Raw genomic sequence first — 19677 nt, 5'->3', positions numbered from 1 at the left:
TTTAAAATCCAATGATCAGAAATGTAAATGTTTTGTTTCTGGAGCTTCGACTCTGTTTGTCTGTATGTCTGTATGTCTGTCCTTAACACTGGCTCCATACAGTAGCTTCGTAGTAAATTTTGAAATCAGATTATGGAAGCTTTCCAATTTGTTTCTTCTTTTTCTAAATTATTTTGGTCATTCGTAAGGGTTCTGAATTTCCACATACAGCTTGATACTTCCTTAAAGAGAAAAGCTTGCTGGGAATTCAGTGGGGATCATGTAAGTTTGTAGATCAGTGTGGAGAGATCTCCTGTCATGACGATACTGAGTGCCCAACCCCTAAATGTCGTGAGTGTTCCCGTCCATCCGGGTTGTGTTTAATTTCTCTCAACAGCAGTGTAGCTTCACACGCACAGCTTTTGTATTTGTTGCTTTGTTGTTTTTTGACGCTGCTGTGAAAGGAGTAGTTTCCTCAGTACTATTTCCAGACTTTTCTCTGCGAGTAGACAGGAGTATAATTCAGTGTTTTAATATTGATTTTGTATCCTACCACCTTGCTAAGTTATCCTATTATTCCTGTTAGCTTTTCTGCAGGTTTGTTAGGATCACGTTACCTGCAAATAAACACAGTCACACTTTCAGATAGACGTGCGTGTGACTCCTGCTTCTAGCTTTACTGTACTGGCTGGAGGTTTTTAGTAAAATGTCAGACAGACGTTTGGAGGGCACATTTTTGTCTTGGTCCAAGTCTTAGGGACACCGCTTCAGCATGTTAAGTATGAGTTAGTGGTGAGTTTCTTCAGATTCTTTATCAGGTTTAGGGGGCTCCACCCTTAGGCTGTGAAATTGTTTTATCATATCTAGAGGTGCTGTTAGCAAATGCTCTTTCTGACTGGGTGTGCTCATGTTTATTGTACTTTATTTTATTAATCGGAGAAGGCAATGGCACCCCACTCCAGTACTTTTGCCTAGAAAATCCCATGGACGGAGGAGCCTGGAAGGCTGCAGTCCATGGGGTCGCTGAGGGTCGGACATGACTGAGCGACTTCACTTTCCCTTTTCACTTTCATGCATTGGAGAAGGAAATGGCAACCCACTCCAGTGTTCTTGCGTGGAGAATCCCAGGGACGGGGGAGCCTGGTGGGCTGCCGTCTATGGGGTCGCACAGAGTTGGACACGACTGGAGTGACGCTCATTACACTAATACATTTTCAGATGTTGAGCCGACCTTGCATTTCTGGAATAGCCCTCCCTCAGTCACAGCGTATGCACCTCTTGTGTGTGTTTGTATATGCCTGTGTCTGGTCAGTGATATTTGCCTCTATATTCACGGGTGACATCAGCTTATAAGATTCTTTTTTGGCGACAGGATCTGGCTTTGGTATTATGTACTCATATATGTACAGAGGATGAGATAGTTGGATGGCATTGCTGACTCGATGGACATGAGTTTGAGCAAGCTCCGGGAGTCGGTGATGGACAGGGAAGCCTGGCGTGCTGCAGTCCATGGGGTCTCAGAGTCGGACACGACTGAGCGACTGAACTGAACTGATTATGTACCCACCTCGTAGGATGAACTGGGTGGTATTTCTTCCTCTTCCATTTTCTGAAAGTTTGCGCATGATTGATTTGGGTTTTTTTCCCTTAAAACATCAGCTAGAATGCACCAATGAAGCCATTAGGGCCTAGGATTTTCTTTGTGGAGAATTTAAAATTACTAGTTCCCAGTTTTCACTTGTTATATGTCCATTTGAGTTTTCTATTTCTTCTCGAATCGTTTGGTACTTTGTGTCAATTAAGTAGAATGGTAAACCCCTTTCTTGAGTAACAAGCATGTTTCAACCTTGGAACACTTACGATCAAGCATAGAAAAGTCTAAGAGACCCAAACCCATGACGTTGCTATTTTCGCATTGGCAAGTCATCGGCACGTTGGTGATTTGGATTTCATGTTCCTGAATACCAGAGCTGATATGTCCTGTGCAGGAGAGACGAAGCTTTCAGCTCTTAGAGGCTTAGAGATCGCCTTGCTCTCTCCTGTTTCCCACCAAATAAATGTAACAAAGCTGCATCCAGGGGACCCTTTGCTGAGATTTAACACAACGGTCAGTGACAAGCATCCGTCAGGGTGCTGGCTGCACGGTCAGGGCTGGCAGCAGGTGTCCAGTGGCACTGTCCCAGGCACGTTAGAACCTGGGGTCACCCTGGCTTCCACAACAGCAAAGCATAACCCCTGATTGCCTGCTCCCACCTTGGAGTGGATATCACATGTAGCGGTTGAGTCTGGGATAGGGACAGGATTATAGGTTCCCATAAATGTGCTTCCAAACCTCGAGTGGAAGCTGCTGGTACAAGTGTAAACAAGAAAAACATCACTGCTGCCGAAGGTGGGTACTGACCCCCTTCCTAGTTCTACCTTATTACAAGAAGCCCCCTCTCTGATGCCCTGCAGGGGTCGTGAGAGGAATCTCTGCTGCAGAGAAAGTGAAGTCACCAGTTGCCTGCAGGAATCAGTACAATTGCAAACCTGCTCACATTAACCCACCAGAGAGCCCGGGGCACCTGACCTCTGGGGGCCCCCGCTGGCTCCATCCTGGGATGGCGGAGATGATGGAGCATGCGGACACGCCACACCCTCACTCGTCACCCTCACACACACAGACACACAGGATACACACACACATCACGCACAGAATACATACGTCACACACATACACATCCCACAGAAAACACACGCATCACATCGCACACACACACCACTCACACACACTCACACTCACACAAGTACTCGCCCACGGTTCAGCTGAGTCTGTCCCTCACTTCCTCTTCTGTCCCCACCTCCTCATTCCCCTGTGAGCGGCACTCCCCAGGCACCACATGAGGGCTGCAGTTCACACAAGCGGTTCCAAACACGGCTCTGCCCTGGTTCTTGGAGGGCCTTGGGCCCAGCCCTGGCTCTAGCCCGGTGGGGCAGCTCATGCTGGGGGCTGGGGGCTCACCTTCAGCGATGTCGGGGTGTCCTCTGGCTGTATGGTGGCGGTGGAGCACAGACTCGGGTGCCGGGAAGAGGGCAGGAGCTCCTTGGGCGTCTCTCTGTGAGGACGGGGGTGGGGGGCGGTCAGCAGGGGCGCCTGGCTGCGGGTGGGGTGCTGCACACGGCCCCCTCCCCCGCAGGGCTCCGAGCAGCTGCCTGGGCTTGTCCCCCGCCCCGAGCACCCCGACCCCTGTGCGTGCCAGTCTGGCAGCAGTGGGGCAGGGGCCTGCAGAAACGCACAAGGGCACAGAGCTGGGCCCGCGGCCATGGCATGGCCCCTCCCCGCGGAGGCCCCAGGAGATGGACCCTCAGGGGGCGGCGTCATCACACGAACAAGAGGGGGGCTCGGCCCTGCACTACCGACCTGACGGCGGAGCATAAGGGCAGCTCTGGCCAGTCAGAGCTCCAGGCCCACCATCCATGGGGACGCGGCCCTGGGAGTCTTGACCGTCCATGCACAGCCCAACGTGCTGGCTGGCATGTGAGCTGCTGGGACTGTGTCCGCTTTGTCACTTGGTCTATGTAGCAGTGGGGACGGGCGCAGGCCACACCTGCAAGATTGGACAGTGCACGCCTGCCTGTCTGTGGTCATCCCCACTCACGTTTTCATCCTGGCCGGTCAGTCCCAATAACCCAATCCAGTTACAGTCCCACAGCAGCAAAGAGTCCAAAAGGGAAACTCCCCATAAATCGGTCTGATCACTGCTGCTAGAGACACACTCTGTAAAGTCCTGCAAGGTGCTTCCACTAAGCACCCGTGAGACGCGGCAGTGCCCAGGATTCAAGCATATTCCCAGGTCTCTAGAAGCCCAGACACCTGACCTGCCCCAGCAGCACCCCCCAGGCTGTGTGTCCTGCTCACTGTTCGTTTCCAAGGCCAAGCATTTAGCATCACACTGACCAAGTCTGTGCCCCAACACTGAAGCCAAAGAAGCTGAAGTTGACCGGTTCTATGATGACCTACAAGACCTTCTAGAACTAACACTTTAAAAAAGACATCCTTTTCTTCACAAGGGATTGGAATGCCAAGTAGGAAGTCAAGAGATACCTGGACTAACAGGAATGTTTGGCTCTGGAGTACAGAATGAAGCAGGGCAGAGGCTAACAGAGTTCTGCAAAGAGAACGCACAGGTCATAGCAAACACCCGCTTCCAACAACACAGAGATACCTCTACATGGGGACATCACCAGATGGTCAACACCGAAATCAGATCGACTATATTCTTCACAGCTGAAGATGGAGAAGCTCTATATAGTCCACAAAAACATGAGCTAGAGCTGACTCTGCCTCATATCATCAGCTCCTTATTGTAAAATTCAGACTTAAATTGAAGAAAGTAGGGAAAATCACTAGGCTATTCAGGTATGACCTAAATCAAATCTCTTGTGATTATACAGTGGAGGTGATTAATAGATTCAAGGGATTAAATCTGATAGAGTGCCTGAAGAACTATGGACGGAGGTTAATATCATTGTACAGGTGGCAGTGACCAAAACCATCCCCAAAAAAGAAATGCAAGAAGGCAAAGTGGTTGTCTGAGGAGACTTTACAAATAGCTGAGCAAAGAAGAGAAGCAAAAAGCAAGGGAGAAAGGGAAAGATATACCCAACTGAATGCAGAGTTCCAGAAAATAGCAAGGAGAGATAGGAAGGCCTTCTTCTATGAACAATGCAAAGAAATAGAGGAAATCAATAGAATGGGAAAGACTAGAGATCTCTTAAAGAAAATTGGAGATATCAAGGGAATGAAAAGGACAGAAATGGTAAGGACCTAATAGAGGCAGAAGAGATTAAGAAGAAGTGGCAAGAATACACAGAACTATATAAAAAATGTCTTCCTGACCCAGATAACCACGATGGTGTGGTCACTCACCTAGAGCCAGACATTATGGAGTGTGAAATGAAGTGGGCCTTAGGAAGCATTACTATGAACAAAGCTAGTGGAGGTGATGGAATTCCAGCTGAACTATTTAAAATCCTAAAAGATGGTGCTGTTAAAGTTAGCATGTCAATACATCAGCAAATTTGGAAAATTCAGCAGGGCCCACAGGACTCAAAAAGGTCAGTTTTCATTCCAGTCCTAAAGAAGGGCAACAACATTCAAACTATAGGACAATTGTACTCATTTCACATATTAGTAAGGTTATGCTCAGAATCCTTCAAGCTAGGCTTCAGCAGTACGTGAACTGAGAACTTCCAGATGTATAAGCTGGATTTAGAAAAGGCAGAGGAACTAGAGATCAAATTGCCAACACTCACTGGATCATAGAGAAAGCAAGGGAATTCCAGAAAAGCATCTACTTCTGCTTCATTGACTACGCTAAAGCCTTTGACTGTGTGGATCACGACAAACTGTGGAAAACTCTTCAGGAGATTGGGAATACCAGACCACCTTGCCTGTCTCCTGAGAAACCTGTATGAGAGTCAAGAAGCAGCAGTTAAAGCTGGGCATGGAACAGCTGAGTGGTTCCAAATTGGGAAAGGAGTACATCAAGGCTGTATATTCTCACTCTGTTTAACTTAGATATGCAGACAATACCACTCTAATGGCAGAACGAAGAGGAATTAAAGAACCTCTTGATGAGGGTGAAAGGGGACAGTGAAAAGGAGGGCTTAGTTCAAAAAACTAAGACCATGGCATCAGGACCCATCGCTTCATGGCAGATAGAAGGGGAAGAAGTAGAAGGGGTGACAGATTATTTTCTTGGGCTCCAAAATCACTGTGGACAGTGAGTCGGCCATGGAATTAAAAGGCGCTTGCTCCTTGGAAGGAAAGCTGTGACAAACCCAGACAGCACGTTGAAAAGCAGAGACATCACTTAGAGACCATCACTCAGAGACCATCGCTGACAAAGGTCTGTGTAGTCAAAGCTCTGGTTTTTGCAGTAGTCATGTACTGTGAGAGTTGGATCATATAGACGGCTGAGTGCTGAAAAAATGATGCTTTTGAATTGTAGTGTTGGAGAAGACTCTTGAGAGTCCCTTGGGCTGCAAGGAGATCAAATCAGTCCATCCTTAAGGAAATCATCTCTGAATATTCATTGGAAGGATAAATGCTGAAGCAAAATATTCAATATTTTGGCCACTTGATGCAAAAGAAGAAGAGGGCAGCAGAGGATGAGATGGTTGGATAGCATCACCGACTCAATGGACATGAATTTGAGCAAACTCCAGGAGATAGTGAAGGACAGAGAAGCCTGGCGTGCTGCAGTCCGTGGGGTCACAAAGAGTCGGACACGACTGACTGAACAACAATGAGTCCGTCGCTAGGCTGACTGCAGATGAGCCCAGGAAGATTTCCGCAGCAAAAGGGACGCATGTTCTCTTGCTCACTGGGTCTGGACGGTGGGAAACTTGCACACTTCCCACACAATCAACCTTTCAGTAAAGGAATGCAAGATTAGACTGAAAATGAAGAATAGTATTCCAAAAATGAGGAATGCAGTACATTCCAAAGATGCAATAACTTATATTCATAAAAAGCCATATATTCACAATATATGAAGTTTTTAAGGCTTCTAAAGAGTTCTACAATATGATTATAACTTTATAAGACATGATGTATGCTAATACACACAAAACATTTTTAAAGGAAGACTCGAAAGACACTAATCGAAGTGCCAGCAGTGGCGCCCGGGGGGAAGAAGGGATGCTCGTTTTCACACTGGGAAGTTCTGCAGTTTCCAAATTTTGTGTAATGAGTATACATTGATTAGGCAATTTGAAGAAAAAAAAAGAGGCTTTTGTCTTGTTTACTTTTAGAGCTAAGTTTCCAGACTGATTCCAGTTAGTTTCTTACCAAAGGATAAAGGAAAAACTATTCTTAGATTTTATGTAAAGGACTCTATAGCTGGGTGATTCTTGAAGTTGGAATTCAAGCTGACTAAGATTTTCACTAAGTGCCAGTAAGTTCCTAATATGTTTGAAAGGGACTGACCTTTCACACTAAGCTATACTCCCTGATCATTAAGCAGAAATATGCAGCAATTGTCAGCTTTGGGGAAATGGACTCCCGGTGCACGCCTGCCTTTCCCGGGTCTCTCTGCCAGCTGGGCTGGAGAGAGGGGAGATGTGGAGCCCCAGCAGCCCGATCTTCTCCGCCAGGAATGCTAGTGCCTGCCCTGCAGGTTTCCAGGAAGAAGGAGGCCGCGAGGGGCAGGTGTGCCTGGCACTTCCAGGCCCTCGATGCCCCCGCCACCCCAGGAGACTGGCTTCCTGGTTCTTCTCAACACAGCTGCTGAGCGGGCAGGTGGGAAGGCAGGCTTTGTCCCTCTCACATAAAGTGCATACCTAACCTAACTCTAGTTCAAATCCCAGGTTTCTTGGAACTGCGCAAAATGATATTTAAGCCTATAGGGAAAAATAAATGTGAAAGAATTGTCAAATGTAAAGAAAAACAAAAATATGAGAGGAGGATTCACCTGCCAGGTATTAAAAGGTAGCTAAATGAAGTCCTTTTTTGAGATTGAAATGGAAACTGGCTTTTTCCAGTCCTGTGGCCACTGGTGAGTTTCCCAAATTTGCTGCCATGTTGAGTGCAGCACTTGAACAGCATCATCCCTTAGGATTTTAAATAGCTGAGCTGGAATTCTATCGCCTCCACTAACTCTGTTCATACTAATGACTCCTAAGGCCCACTTGATTTTGCACTCCATGATGTCTGGCTCTAGGCGAGTGACCATTCCATCACGGTTATCTGGGTCATGAAGACCTTTTCTTGTATAGTTTTTCTGTGTATTCTTGCCGCCACTTCTTCATCTCTTCTGCCTCTGTCAGATCTTTCTGTTTCTGTCCTTTATCATGCCCATTCTTGCATGAAATTTTCCCTTGATATCTCCAATTTTCTTGACGGGATCTCTACTTTTTCCCATTCTATTGTTTTCCTCTATTTTTTTGCATTGTTCATTGAAGACGGCATTCTAATCTCTCCTCGCTAGTCTCTGGAACTCTGCATTCAGTTGGGTATATCTTTCTCTTCTTTGCTCAGCTATTTGTAAAGCCTCCTCAGACAACCACTTTACCTTCTGGCATTTCTTTTTCTTTGGGACGGTTTTGGTTACTTCCTCCTGTACAATGTTATCAACCTCTGTCGATAGTTCTTCAGGCAGGCTGTTGACAAAACTCTGTTAGCCTTTTCCTGCTTCATTTTGTGCTCTAAGGCCAATCTTCCTATCATTCCAGGCATCTCTTGACTTCTTGCTTTTGTACTCCAGTCCCTTGTGATGAAAAAGACATATATATATATATATATTTTTTTTTTTTTTCGTGTTAGTTCTAGAAGGTCTTGTAGGTCTTCATAGAACTATTCAACTCCATCTTCTCCAGAAATAGTGGTTGGGGCATAGACTTGGATTTCTGTGACGCTGAAAGGTTTACCTTGGAGACAAACTGAGATCTTTCTGTCTTTTTTGAGATGGCACCCAAGTACTGCATTTCAGACTCTTTGATTGACTATAAGGGCTATTCCATTTATTCTAAGGGATTCTTGCCTGTAGTAGTAGATATAATGATCATCTGGATTAAATTTTCCCATTCCCATCCATTTTAGTTCACCCAATTCCTAAAATGTCACTGTTCAATCTTGCCATCTCCTGCTTGACCACGTCCAATTTACCTTGATTCATGGACCTAACGTTCCAGGTTCTTACGCAATATTGCTCTTTACAGCCATTGGACTTTACTTTCACCACCAGACACACCCACAGCTGAGCGTCGTTTCCGCTTCGGCCCGGCCGCTTCATTCTTTGCGGAGCTATTAGTAATTGTCCTCCACTCTTCCCCAGGAGCATATTGGACACCTTCCGACCTGGGAGACTCATCTTCTGACGTCCTATATTTTTGCCTTTTCATACTGTTTGTTCATGGGGTTCTCCTGGCAAGAATACTGGGGTGGGTTGCCATTTCCTTCTCCAGTGGACCGTGAAGGTATCAAAGAGGCAGAGGAACCAGGGATCAAATTGCCAACATCTGTTGGATCATAGAAAAAGCAACAGATTTCCTAAAAAAAAAATCTACCTCTGCTTCGCTGACTACACTAAAGTCTTTGAATATGCAGATCACAACAAACCACGGAAAATTCTTCAAGTGATGGGAGATGGGAATACCAGACCACCTGTATGCAGATCATGAAGCAACAGTTAGAACTGGACCTGGAACAACAGACTGGTTCCAAATCGGGAAAGGAGTACGTCAAGGCTGTATATTGTCACCGCTTATTTTTGCAGAGTACCTGATGCAAAATGCTGGGCTAGGTGAACTTCAAGCTGGACTCAAGATTGCTGGGAGAAATATCAACAACCTCAGATATGCATATGAAACCACTCTAATGGCAGAAAGTGAAGAAGAACTAAAGAGCCTCTTGAAGAGGGTAAAAGAAGAGAGTGAAAAAGTTGGCTTGAAACTCAATATGAAAAACACTAAGATCATAGCCTCTGGTCCCATCACTTCATGGTCAATAGAAGGGGAAAAAGTAGAAGCAGTGACAGGCTTTATTCTCTTGGGCTCCAAACTCACTGCAGATGGCGACTGCAGCCGTGAAATTAAAAGACGCTTGCTCTTTGGAAGGAAATCAGTGACAAACCTAGTCAGTGTATTAAAAAGCAGAGATATCACTTTGTCGACAAAGGTCCATCTAATCAAAGGTATGGCTTTTCCAGTAGTCATGTATGGAGGTGACAGTTGGACCATAAAGAAGGCTGAGTGCTGAAGAACTGATGCTTTTGAACTATGGTGCTGGAGAAGATTCTTGAGAGTCCCTTGGACTGCAAGGAGATCTAACCAGTCAATCCTAAAGGAGATCAGTCCTGAATGTTCACTGGAAGGACTGACGCTGAAGCTGAAGCGCCAGTCCTTTGGCCATCTGACGAGAAGAACCGACTCACCGGAAAAGATCCTGATGCTGAGAAATATTGAAGACAAAAGGAGAAGGGGGCAACAGAGGATGAGATGGTTGGATGGCATCACCGACTCAATGCACATGAGTTTGAGCAAACTCCGGGAGACAGTGGAGGACAGAGCAGCCTGGCGCACTGCAGTCCATGGGGTCACAGAGTCGGACTTAACTCAGTGAGGGAACAGCAGCAAGTAAAGTCCAGTCCTTAAACAGCACAGTGTCCTGTAGGACACACAGCAGATGGACAGACCAGTGTCCAGAAGCAGATAGATCAGCTTCCAGGGAAACTTGGGGCATCAGGAAGGCGTCCTTAAGACTGGATGAGGAAAAGAGGACCATTTAGTTAACGAGACAACAACCACCAGTTAGGCTGTAATAAGACAACCTTGGCTCCTACTTCACTAAATAAAAAAAATTAATTGAAGATGGTTTGAAAACCAAAATATGAAGCAAATAAAAATTACGAAAGTGTTAGCAAGGAGTATGGAGGATATTCTGTGGAAAAAAGAACGATTTTTTAAAGCAAGGCAGTAGAGGAGAATATAGCTACTTCAGACGCACAAAACAGCTCTAGGGAAATGGCAACTTACCCCTGCTCGGAGGATCCCAGGGAGCTGTCCAGAGGCTGTGGGGGGAAGCACAGGATGCCGCCACTGTGGACACTGCACTTGCCAGCACAGCTCCCGTGCATCTGCAGCCGACATGGAGGAGAGGTGCCTCGGGGTCTCACGGGGGAGCCCCCTTCCCCATGCGCTTGCTCATGTGTGAGTGTCTCTGCTTCTCGTTGGTAAGAAACAGGAAGGAGAAGGCTGGGTCACGAGAGATGTGTTTATTTTAGAAGAAAATGCCAACTCTGCAAAGGCTTGTAGCTTCACACCCCGCCAGCCACGTGTGAGCCTGCTGTGTATAGCCTTGCCAGCCCTGGTGGTTGGGCTTTTTGATTACGGCCACTCTGGGGGGCGAGTAGCGGTGTCTTATCGTGGTTTAGCTTGTGTTTCCTTAACGTGGAACGATGCTGATGTTGACCATCTGGGTTTGGTGAAGTGTGTTCAGATATTTTGCCCATTTAAAAAACCTGGTCGGTGTTCTTGTAATTGACTTTTGAAAGTTCTATACATATTCTGGGTACATGTATATGATTTGCAAATAATTATTTCTCTCTGTGGCTTATATTTTCATTTTCTGAATGGTGACCTTTAAAGACTAAAAGTTAACTCTGATAAGGAGCTGCAGAAATGGGTGGGTCTGAAAGGAGTCAGCCCTGTGGGCTTGGCCTTGTGGAGAGTGAATTCAGAAACGACACAACACACACACTCACAAGACTCGCCAAAGACCCCCACACACAGAACCCCGCACGTGCACTGCATCACACACACACACCACACACTCACATATGCGTGCAACACCCCACCCCCACCTCACCAGCACAGAGGGCCCGGCCTCCAGGTGGCCTCGGGCCACCCCCAGTCCTGGATGGACAGATGGGGGAGCAGGGGCGCCCGTACCTGTGACAGGTGGCCTTGGGCCACCCCCTGTCCTGGGCGGATAGATGGGGGAGCAGGGGCACCAGTACCTGTGACAGGTGGCCTTGGGCAGCCCCCAGTCCTGGGTGGATAAATGGGGGAGCAGGGGCGCCCTACCTGTGACAGATCTTCCATTTGTAAACTCACATCCTTCTTCCCTGTCTCGTGTTTCGACTTTTGCTGTTGGCGGCCCTGTGTCATGTAATCAAACGTGCTCAACCTTTTGGCCACTAGAAAGGAGAACACAGGCAAGAGACAGAGTCACCGCCCCCCATCCACCGCCCGCAGTGCTGGGAGCTGCTCCCAGCCTGGAGCCTGGGGAGCGGCCGGAAGGCCACCCCGAGCCTGGCTGACCTTCAGGCCGCAGCCGGCAGGTGCCCGCACCCGTGGAGCCCACCCGCCCTGGCCCCAGGGGGCCTCACAGGCCCGCAGCAGTATGGGTGCAGCTGTGTCTTAAATAAGGTGAGATAGCGGCCAGCACGTGGCAGACAGGCTCAGGTTATGAGAGTCTCTAATGTGTTTGTCAACAGAAGACCACCACTAACGGAAGGAAACACGATCCAGTCACGTGTCTCCGCCCTGGTGGTGTGGGGTGGGGCCTAACTTTTCCATTTCTCTTTCTCCGAAAACTGACAAACATGGGAACAGATGGTTTATAATTATTTCTGGAAAGAGAAAAGGCCACCCACAGAAGCCTATTTGCAGCTTGAGGAGCAGATGGAAGGCCGCCGCCCCCACAGCCCCTGGCGGGGGTCTGCTCCCCAAGGGGGGCCAGGGCTCGGCCCCTCCCCGGGGGCTCCTACAAGGGCTGCTTCTTCTCGGGCCTTCAATTCTTTCTCCATTGACTGCACACACCCTCAGAGGCCGTCGCAGTCTGGGGATGAGAACTGGGCCTTGCTGACGTTCTAGTGAAGACATCCACTCTTCTGCCCAGGTCTGCACAAAGCCCCCAGACGCAGGCTGCCGGCAGGCTCTGCGTGTCTCCTGGAGCCCGCCTGGAGTGACATGGGTGTGGACGGCGGTGAGCCCACAGAGGAGGAGATGCGGGACGGGCCTGCGTCCCTGGTCTGACCCTCGGCCTCTGTGCAGCTGCCCGGAGCCTCCTCACGCCTCTGCCTGAGGCCATCTCCCCCTGGCTCGCTGAGCACTCACCACAGCCGGGCCAGGCTCCTTGCGGCCGCGGCCATGTGCTGGCCTGGTGGCTCTGCCTCGGGCCCCGTGTCTGCGGGGGCTCGTCCTCCACCTCCTTGCCCCCCAACCACACAGGAGCTGGAGACGGCGTCGGCGGGTCCAATGTTCTTATCGTCCGGGATTCTGGCGGGTGCTTCTCTAAACGCCCTGTTCCTGCCTCACAGACTCCATCCCCGCATCTCTCTCAACACTGGCACTGCCCACTTTCTACCCCTCTGTGTTTCTGAAGGTCTCAGAGTAGAACTCAGCCCTCTGCCCTCTTGGGGTGTTCCTTTCTACCCTGAACTCATTGCTGGAGGGGGCGGCCTGCCGGGGACCCGTGTGAGCACAGGGGTGAAGGCCAGCAAACTTGGGGAGCACGTGTTCAGGTAGAGGCAGAGCCTGGGGAGCACGTAGTCAGGTAGAGGGGAGCCTGGGGAGCATGTACTCAGGTAGAGGGGAAGCCTAGGAGCACGTGCTCAGGTAGAAGGGAACCTGGGGAGCACGTACCCAGGTAGAGATGGAACCTGGGGAGCACGTGCCCAGGTAGAGATGGAACCTGGGGAGCACGTGCCCAGGTAGAGATGGAACCTGGGGAGCACGTGCTCGGGTAGAGGGGGGAGCCTGGGAGCACGTGCCCAGGTAGAGATGGAACCTGGGGAGCACGTGCCCAGGTAGAGATGGAACCTGGGGAGCACATGCTCAGGTAGAGATGGAACCTGGGGAGCACGTGCTCAGGTAGAGATGGAACCTGGGGAGCACGTGCTCAGGTAGAGGGGGAGCCTGGGAGCACGTGCCCAGGTAGAGGGGGAGCCTGGGAGCACCTGCCCAGGTAGAGAGAGCCTGGGAGCATGTACTCAGGTAGAGGGGAACCTGGGAAGCATGTGCCCAGGTAGAGATGGAACCTGGGGAGCACGTGCCCAGGTAGAGATGGAACCTGGGGAGCATGTGCCCAGGTAGAGATGGAACCTGGGGAGCACGTGCTCAGGTAGAGGGGGGAGCCTGGGAGCACGTGCCCAGGTAGAGATGGAACCTGGGGAGCACGTGCCCAGGTAGAGATGGAACCTGGGGAGCACGTGCTCAGGTAGAGATGGAACCTGGGGAGCACGTGCTCAGGTAGAGATGGAACCTGGGGAGCACGTGCTCAGGTAGAGATGGAACCTGGGGAGCACGTGCTCAGGTAGAGGGGGAGCCTGGGAGCACGTGCCCAGGTAGAGGGGGAGCCTGGGAGCACCTGCCCAGGTAGAGAGGAGCCTGGGAGCATGTACTCAGGTAGAGGGGAACCTGGGAAGCACGTGCCCAGGTAGAGATGGAACCTGGGGAGCACGTGCCCAGGTAGAGATGGAACCTGGGGAGCATGTGCCCAGGTAGAGATGGAACCTGGGGAGCACGTGCTCAGGTAGAGGGGGGAGCCTGGGAGCACGTGCCCAGGTAGAGATGGAACCTGGGGAGCACGTGCTCAGGTAGAGATGGAACCTGGGGAGCACGTGCTCAGGTAGAGGGGGAGCCTGGGAGCACGTGCCCAGGTAGAGGGGGAGCCTGGGAGCACCTGCCCAGGTAGAGAGGAGCCTGGGAGCATGTACTCAGGTAGAGGGGAACCTGGGAAGCACGTGCCCAGGTAGAGATGGAACCTGGGGAGCACGTGCCCAGGTAGAGATGGAACCTGGGGAGCACGTGCCCAGGTAGAGATGGAACCTGGGGAGCACGTGCCCAGGTAGAGATGGAACCTGGGGAGCACGTGCCCAGGTAGAGATGGAACCTGGGGAGCACGTGCCCAGGTAGAGATGGAACCTGGGGAGCACGTGCTCAGGTAGAGATGGAACCTGGGGAGCACGTGCTCAGGTAGAGATGGAACCTGGGGAGCATGTGCCCAGGTAGAGGGGGAGCCTGGGAGCACCTGCCCAGGTAGAGAGGAGCCTGGGAGCATGTATTCAGGTAGAGGGGAACCTGGGAAGCATGTGCCCAGGTAGAGATGGAACCTGGGGAGCACATGCTCAGGTAGAGGGGAGCCTGGGAGCACGTACTCAGGTAGAGGGGAGCCTGGGAGCACGTACTCAGGTAGAGGGGAGCCTGGGAGCACTTGCTCAGGTAGAGGGGAGCCTGGGAGCACTTGCCCAGGTAGAAGGGGAGCCTAGGAGCATTTGCTCAGATAGAGGGGGAGCCTGGGAGCACCTGCTCAGGTAGAGGGGACCCGGGGAGCACGTACTCAGGTAGAGGTGGAAGAAGAGCAGGTGGCCGAGCAGCAGCAGGCTGATGAGCGCCAGCAGCAGCACCAGCAGCCCGAGCGCCAGGAGGACGCAGGGGTTGGTCCTCACGGGGGAGATCGGGAGGAACAGCAGCCACGTGTCCTTGTTGGAGATACCTGTGGAGGCAGCGCCTCATCAGGTGCTTCCTGGGGTCAGTGCCTGGCACTGGGAGAGCCCCTCCCTCCCTCCCAGGTGAGCCCCTCCCTTCCCAGGTGAGCCCCTGCCTTGCCAGGTGAGCCCCTCCCTGTCCAGGTGGGCCCCTCCCTGTACAGGTGGGCCCCTCCCTGTACAGGTGAGCCCCTCCCTTCCCAGGTGGGCCTCTCTCTGCCCAGGTGGGTCGCTGCCTTCCCAGCTGAGCCCCTCCCTGCCCAGGTGGGCCCCTCCCTGTCCAGGTGAGCCCCTCCCTGTCCAGGTGGGCCCCTCCCTGTCCAGGTGAGTCCCCCCTTGCCCAGGTGAGCCCCTCCCTGTCCAGGTGGGCCCCTCCCTTCCCAGGTGAGCCCCTCCCTGTCCAGGTGGGCCCCTCCCTGCCCAGGTGGGCCCCTCCCTTCCCAGGTGAGCCCCTCCCTGCCCAGGTGAGCCCCTCCCTGCCCAGGTGGGCGCCTCCCTGCCCAGGTGGGCCCCTCCCTGCCCAGGTGGGCGCCTCCCTGCCCAGGTGAGCCCCTCCCTGCTCAGGTGGGTCCCTCCCTGCCCAGGTGAGTCCCCCCCTTGCCCAGGTGAGCCCCTCCCTGTCCAGGTGGGCCCCTCCCTGCCCAGGTGGGCCCCTCCCTGCCCAGGTGAGTCCCCCCTTGCCCAGGTGAGCCCCTCCCTGTCCAGGTGGGCGCCTCCCTGCCCAGGTGAGCCCCTCCCTGCCCAGGTGGGCCCCTCCCTGCCCAGGTGAGTCCCCCCTTGCCCACGTGAGCCCCTCCCTGTCTAGGTGGGTGCCTCCCTGTCCAGGTGAGCCCCTCCCTGTCCAGGTGAGCCCCTCCCTGTCCAGGTGGGCCCCTCCCTGTCCAGGTGGGCCCCTCCTTGCCCAGGTGAGCCCCTGCTCATTGCTCTGCCTGACCTAAGTGCCCTTGCAGCCCCTCCTCTCTGAGGTGGGCATTACGATTCCCCTTATGGGTCCAGGTGAGGCTAGGAGAGGGTAACTAAGTGCCCAGGTCACAGAGCCTGACCCTGGCGTCCACTGCGCTGGGCCCTCCCCACTGTCCCTAGAGCTGAAAGGCCACAGCCACCACCTTGGGGGCGTTTCCAGGACACAGTCTCTGTGACAAGGGGGCCTGACACCACAACCACACAGGTTCCAAAACCAAGTGAGGAGAAGCAGGGAGGGGCTGTGTGCGGGCCACTGAAGGCCGTTCCAGCTGAAATGTCTTTGCCCCACAGCTAGCTCTGGACAGGTGCTTGGGCCCAGACTGCCCCATGTGGCCCCCTGGGCGGGGGGTGGGCGGGCAGCCGGTCTCAGGGGTCGGGGGCGCGTACTCCGGTAGCGTGCGTCGGTGCGCAGGGTGGCGGGGTTGAAGAAGTACTGGAAGAAGATGTACAGAAGGATGATGATGATGCAGAGGAGACCGGCCGAAGCGGAGGCCACCGAGCTGAAGAAGCACCTGAGGGCAGAGCTGGCTGAGTGTCCGGGCCCGACGGCCCAGGAGGGGTGCCGCCAGCTCTGGAGTGTCCCCGCCGAGCCCCGGGACCCCCGCGGAGCCCCGGGACCCCTGCCGAGCCCCGGGACCCCCGCCGAGCCCCGGGACCCCTGCTGAGCCCCGGGACCCCCGCCGAGCCCCCCGGACCCCCGCCAAGCCCCCCGGACCCCCGCCAAGCCCCCAGGACCCCCACCAAGCTCCCTGGACCCCTGCTGGGCCCCGGGACCCCTGCCGAGCCCCGGGACCCCCGCCGAGCCCCCTGGACCCCTGCTGGGCCCCGGGACCCCCGCTGAGCCCCCTGGACCCCCGCCAAGCCCCCAGGACCCCCGCCAAGCCCCCAGGACCCCCACCAAGCTCCCTGGACCCCTGCTGAGCCCCCAGGACCCCCACCGAGCCCTAGGACCCCCGCCAAGCCCCCTGGAACCCGCTGAGCCCTAGGACCCTTGTCAAGAGCCTGTGACCAGAATAATGTCTCTCCCTCCAAAACAATAAACCCTAGGCAGCAATTCTCGGAGTGTGGTTTCACTGAAATGTCTTCCTTCAGTCTTCCTGCTGTTACACCTTTAACGTTTTCAACATTAAACAGGGTCTTGGTTCACCCGAGACTTAGTTGATTCCCTGCTTTTCCTGAAGGTCCCTTACACCTGCCCCCAGGCCTCCAGCCCCCTGTCCCCCGATGGCACCATCTTGCTGACCCTGTCTGTGGACATGGGGACTCCTGGGCTCACCTGCCCCGCCCGGAGCCCCTCTCAGCCTGCTCTGTGTCAGGACCTGCAGCGCCCGTGAGCTCAGCACCCTCAGCCCTCCTCCAGGCATGCAGGCAGGGAGCAGGCACCTTGAGGGGTTGTGCCCCAGAGGAGGGGCACTGAGCAGGCTGAAGAGGTGGGTCCTGCCCTCCACCAGGGCCCCTCTGCCATCAGGGGGCGGGGGGGGGAGGGACCCTCACCAGTAATTTCTGCTTCCCACACAGTTGTTCAGCCATTTGCAGTGATGGTCAAAGCCTGAGACACACTTGTTGCAGGCGCTGCAATGCTTGGCTTTGGCACTCCTGGGAGGAAGGGTGGACAAGGCAGCCTGTCAGTAGGCTGTGTGGTGGGGCGCCGGGCAGAGCCGGATCAACAGCTCGTCTGAGACCTCAGGCAGGTACTCGGCCCAGGAGGGGGCAGGGGGCTGTACCTGGGACCCCGCCTCTCTGAAGGGGGCTGTGCCAGGCACCTGCCAGGGATCAGGGGAGCCTGAGTCCAGCCTGCTCGCAACCCCCTCCTCAACCCCGGACACACTGCGGCGCCCCTGCCGTGGCTGCCCGCGCCAGACACACACACGGTGACCTCGCAGAGATGGCAGTACTGGTTCTGGATGACGTGCGGGTGTTTGGACCGGTCGAAGGTCGGCATAGGCTGGGAGTAGTTCTTCAAGCGGACGCTGGCTTCGGCCGGGTCGATGGAAATGGCGATCAGGTGGACTAAGAAGTGGAAGAAGAATATCCCGCCGGTCACCTGCAGGGACGTCAAGGAGAAACTCTGCCCAGGCAGCACGCGCGGGGCCCGCCCAGGAGGTGGGTGGTTGGGCCCTCAGCCGCCGGCGGGGTTTGGGGGGGCCCTTGCATGGCTGGCGGCAGGGAGCAGGCCCGCCCCTCTGATAGCCACGTGCCCAGCAGGACCCCTGAGCCCTCCATCCTCCAGGGACAGAGCATGGTGGGCCATGGCCCTGAGACCCCCCTGAGCCTCATGGAGGAGCAGGTCAGGCCTGTGCGTGCCCGTGGGAGTCCTTGGGGCAGGGGGGCCATGCTGAGCTTGAGTCCTCAGAAAATGAGGAGGGTAGGAGGGTTCAAACACCTGCCAGTGAGCCTCTGTGGCCAGTGGGCCCACGACTGTCTGTGTCTGTCTGTCTGTCTCTGTCTCCCTGTCTGTCTGTCTCAGTCTCTCTGTGTCTCTCTGTCCTTGTGTCTCTGTCTCTCTCTCTCCCCCAGCCCTCTCGGCATCCACCCCCTCTCTGTCACTCTGTCTCTGTCTGTCTCTCTGTCTGTCCCTGTGTCTCTGACTCTGTCTGTCCCTGTGTCTCTGTGTCTCTGTCTGTCCCTGTGTCTCTGTCTCTCTCCGTCTCCGTCTCTGTCTGTCTGTCTGTCTGTCTCCCCCTCAGCCCCCTCAGCGTTCCCCCACCCCCAGGGCTCCCAGGGTGAGCTGACGTGCTCAGATCCACCCTCTGCACATTCTCTTCAGGGACCAACACACTGTCCCCATGGAAACCAAACAGATGGGAGGAAGCACAGCTCTGGCTCCTTTCAGCCCTGCCCTGCTTCCCAGGACGGTCCTGCGGAGGGGTTTGGGTGCACAGGCCTGCTCCACAAGGGCTGCCTGGGCGCGGCGGGCAGAACCTCTGGTCTGCTCCCCGCCCACAGGCAGGGTCTGCGGGGCCACGCCGTGTGTGGGCTCTGGGCAGGGCCAGCCTCCCGGGCCCTCCTTACCCAGCACTGCCATCGGGTCCAGGCTCCTGCGGCCCCTGCGGCGCTTGGCTCGGCAGGGCCCCCCAGGCTTGGGTGCCCATTCACGCCTGCGTGGGCCTCCCTGGACCCACCACCTGCAGGGCGCGGCCGGCCTCAGTGGGTGCTGCTTTGCCCGAAGCTGATTGACCCCCTGTCCTCCAGCCTCCAGTGCAGACCCCAGGCCCTGGGTGCTAGGCATGGGGCGAGAGGGGCCCGGGCCAGCCAAGGGGCACGGAGACCACCGTGCAGTCTGCAGTGAGTGGGGCCAGAGGGTGGGGATGACTGGAGGGCTGGTGCCCGGGTCAGACCTGCTGCCCGAGTCAGAGCTGGCCAGGCACATGGTAGGAAGGACGTGGGAAGCGTGGCTGACCAAGGACCAGCTGGGCTGGGGACCCTCATGGGGGTGGGGCTGCTGGATCCCTCAGAGTCATTGGGGCCCTTCCTGTGGCCGGGGGCCCTTCCCGTGGCCAGGGGCCCTGCAGGGCTGGGCGGGGGTGAAGCCCGTCTCCTCCCATGCTGACCAGCAGACGGGGGCCCTGCCCCGCGCAGGGTGTGGGGTGGTGGGCGGGGCTCCACGGCCAGCCTGCGGTGTCACAGCTGGGGACACCACATGGTCTGTGCCTGCTGACCCCTGGCACCCACTTCCCGGAGCACAGTGGGCCGCTCTGTTTGTGTGGTTCCCGGGGCAACGGGAGCACATCCGGAGCACGGACGGGAGGGGCCGGCGGGG

At 54.5% G+C, this 19677-nt stretch overlaps 1 protein-coding gene across 4 annotated transcripts in view; it reads right to left on the bottom strand.

The window, feature by feature from the left end:
* The window catches only part of LOC617224 (probable palmitoyltransferase ZDHHC11B), a 52936-nt gene that overhangs the window by 19060 nt on the left and 14199 nt on the right, over nucleotides 1-19677 (bottom strand). For 3 of the 4 annotated variants that reach the window (XM_059878929.1, XM_024981565.2, XM_024981564.2), the window contains 7 exons: nucleotides 17786-17961; nucleotides 17412-17513; nucleotides 16305-16429; nucleotides 14807-14962; nucleotides 11548-11660; nucleotides 10498-10532; nucleotides 2981-3074 (listed from right to left, as the gene is read on the bottom strand). In XM_059878929.1, the coding sequence (XP_059734912.1) occupies nucleotides 2981-3074; nucleotides 10498-10532; nucleotides 11548-11660; nucleotides 14807-14962; nucleotides 16305-16429; nucleotides 17412-17513; nucleotides 17786-17961 (801 nt within the window). The remainder of the gene's footprint in view (nucleotides 1-2980; nucleotides 3075-10497; nucleotides 10533-11547; nucleotides 11661-14806; nucleotides 14963-16304; nucleotides 16430-17411; nucleotides 17514-17785; nucleotides 17962-19677) is intronic. The other variant, XM_024981566.2, reaches the window with a different exon arrangement.

This window comes from Bos taurus, chromosome 20 (assembly GCF_002263795.3).
Source record: "Bos taurus isolate L1 Dominette 01449 registration number 42190680 breed Hereford chromosome 20, ARS-UCD2.0, whole genome shotgun sequence".
Classification (NCBI taxonomy): domain Eukaryota; kingdom Metazoa; phylum Chordata; class Mammalia; order Artiodactyla; family Bovidae; genus Bos; species Bos taurus.
Note: the sequence above shows the minus strand (reverse complement) of the source record. Positions and strands in the feature narration are given on the sequence as shown.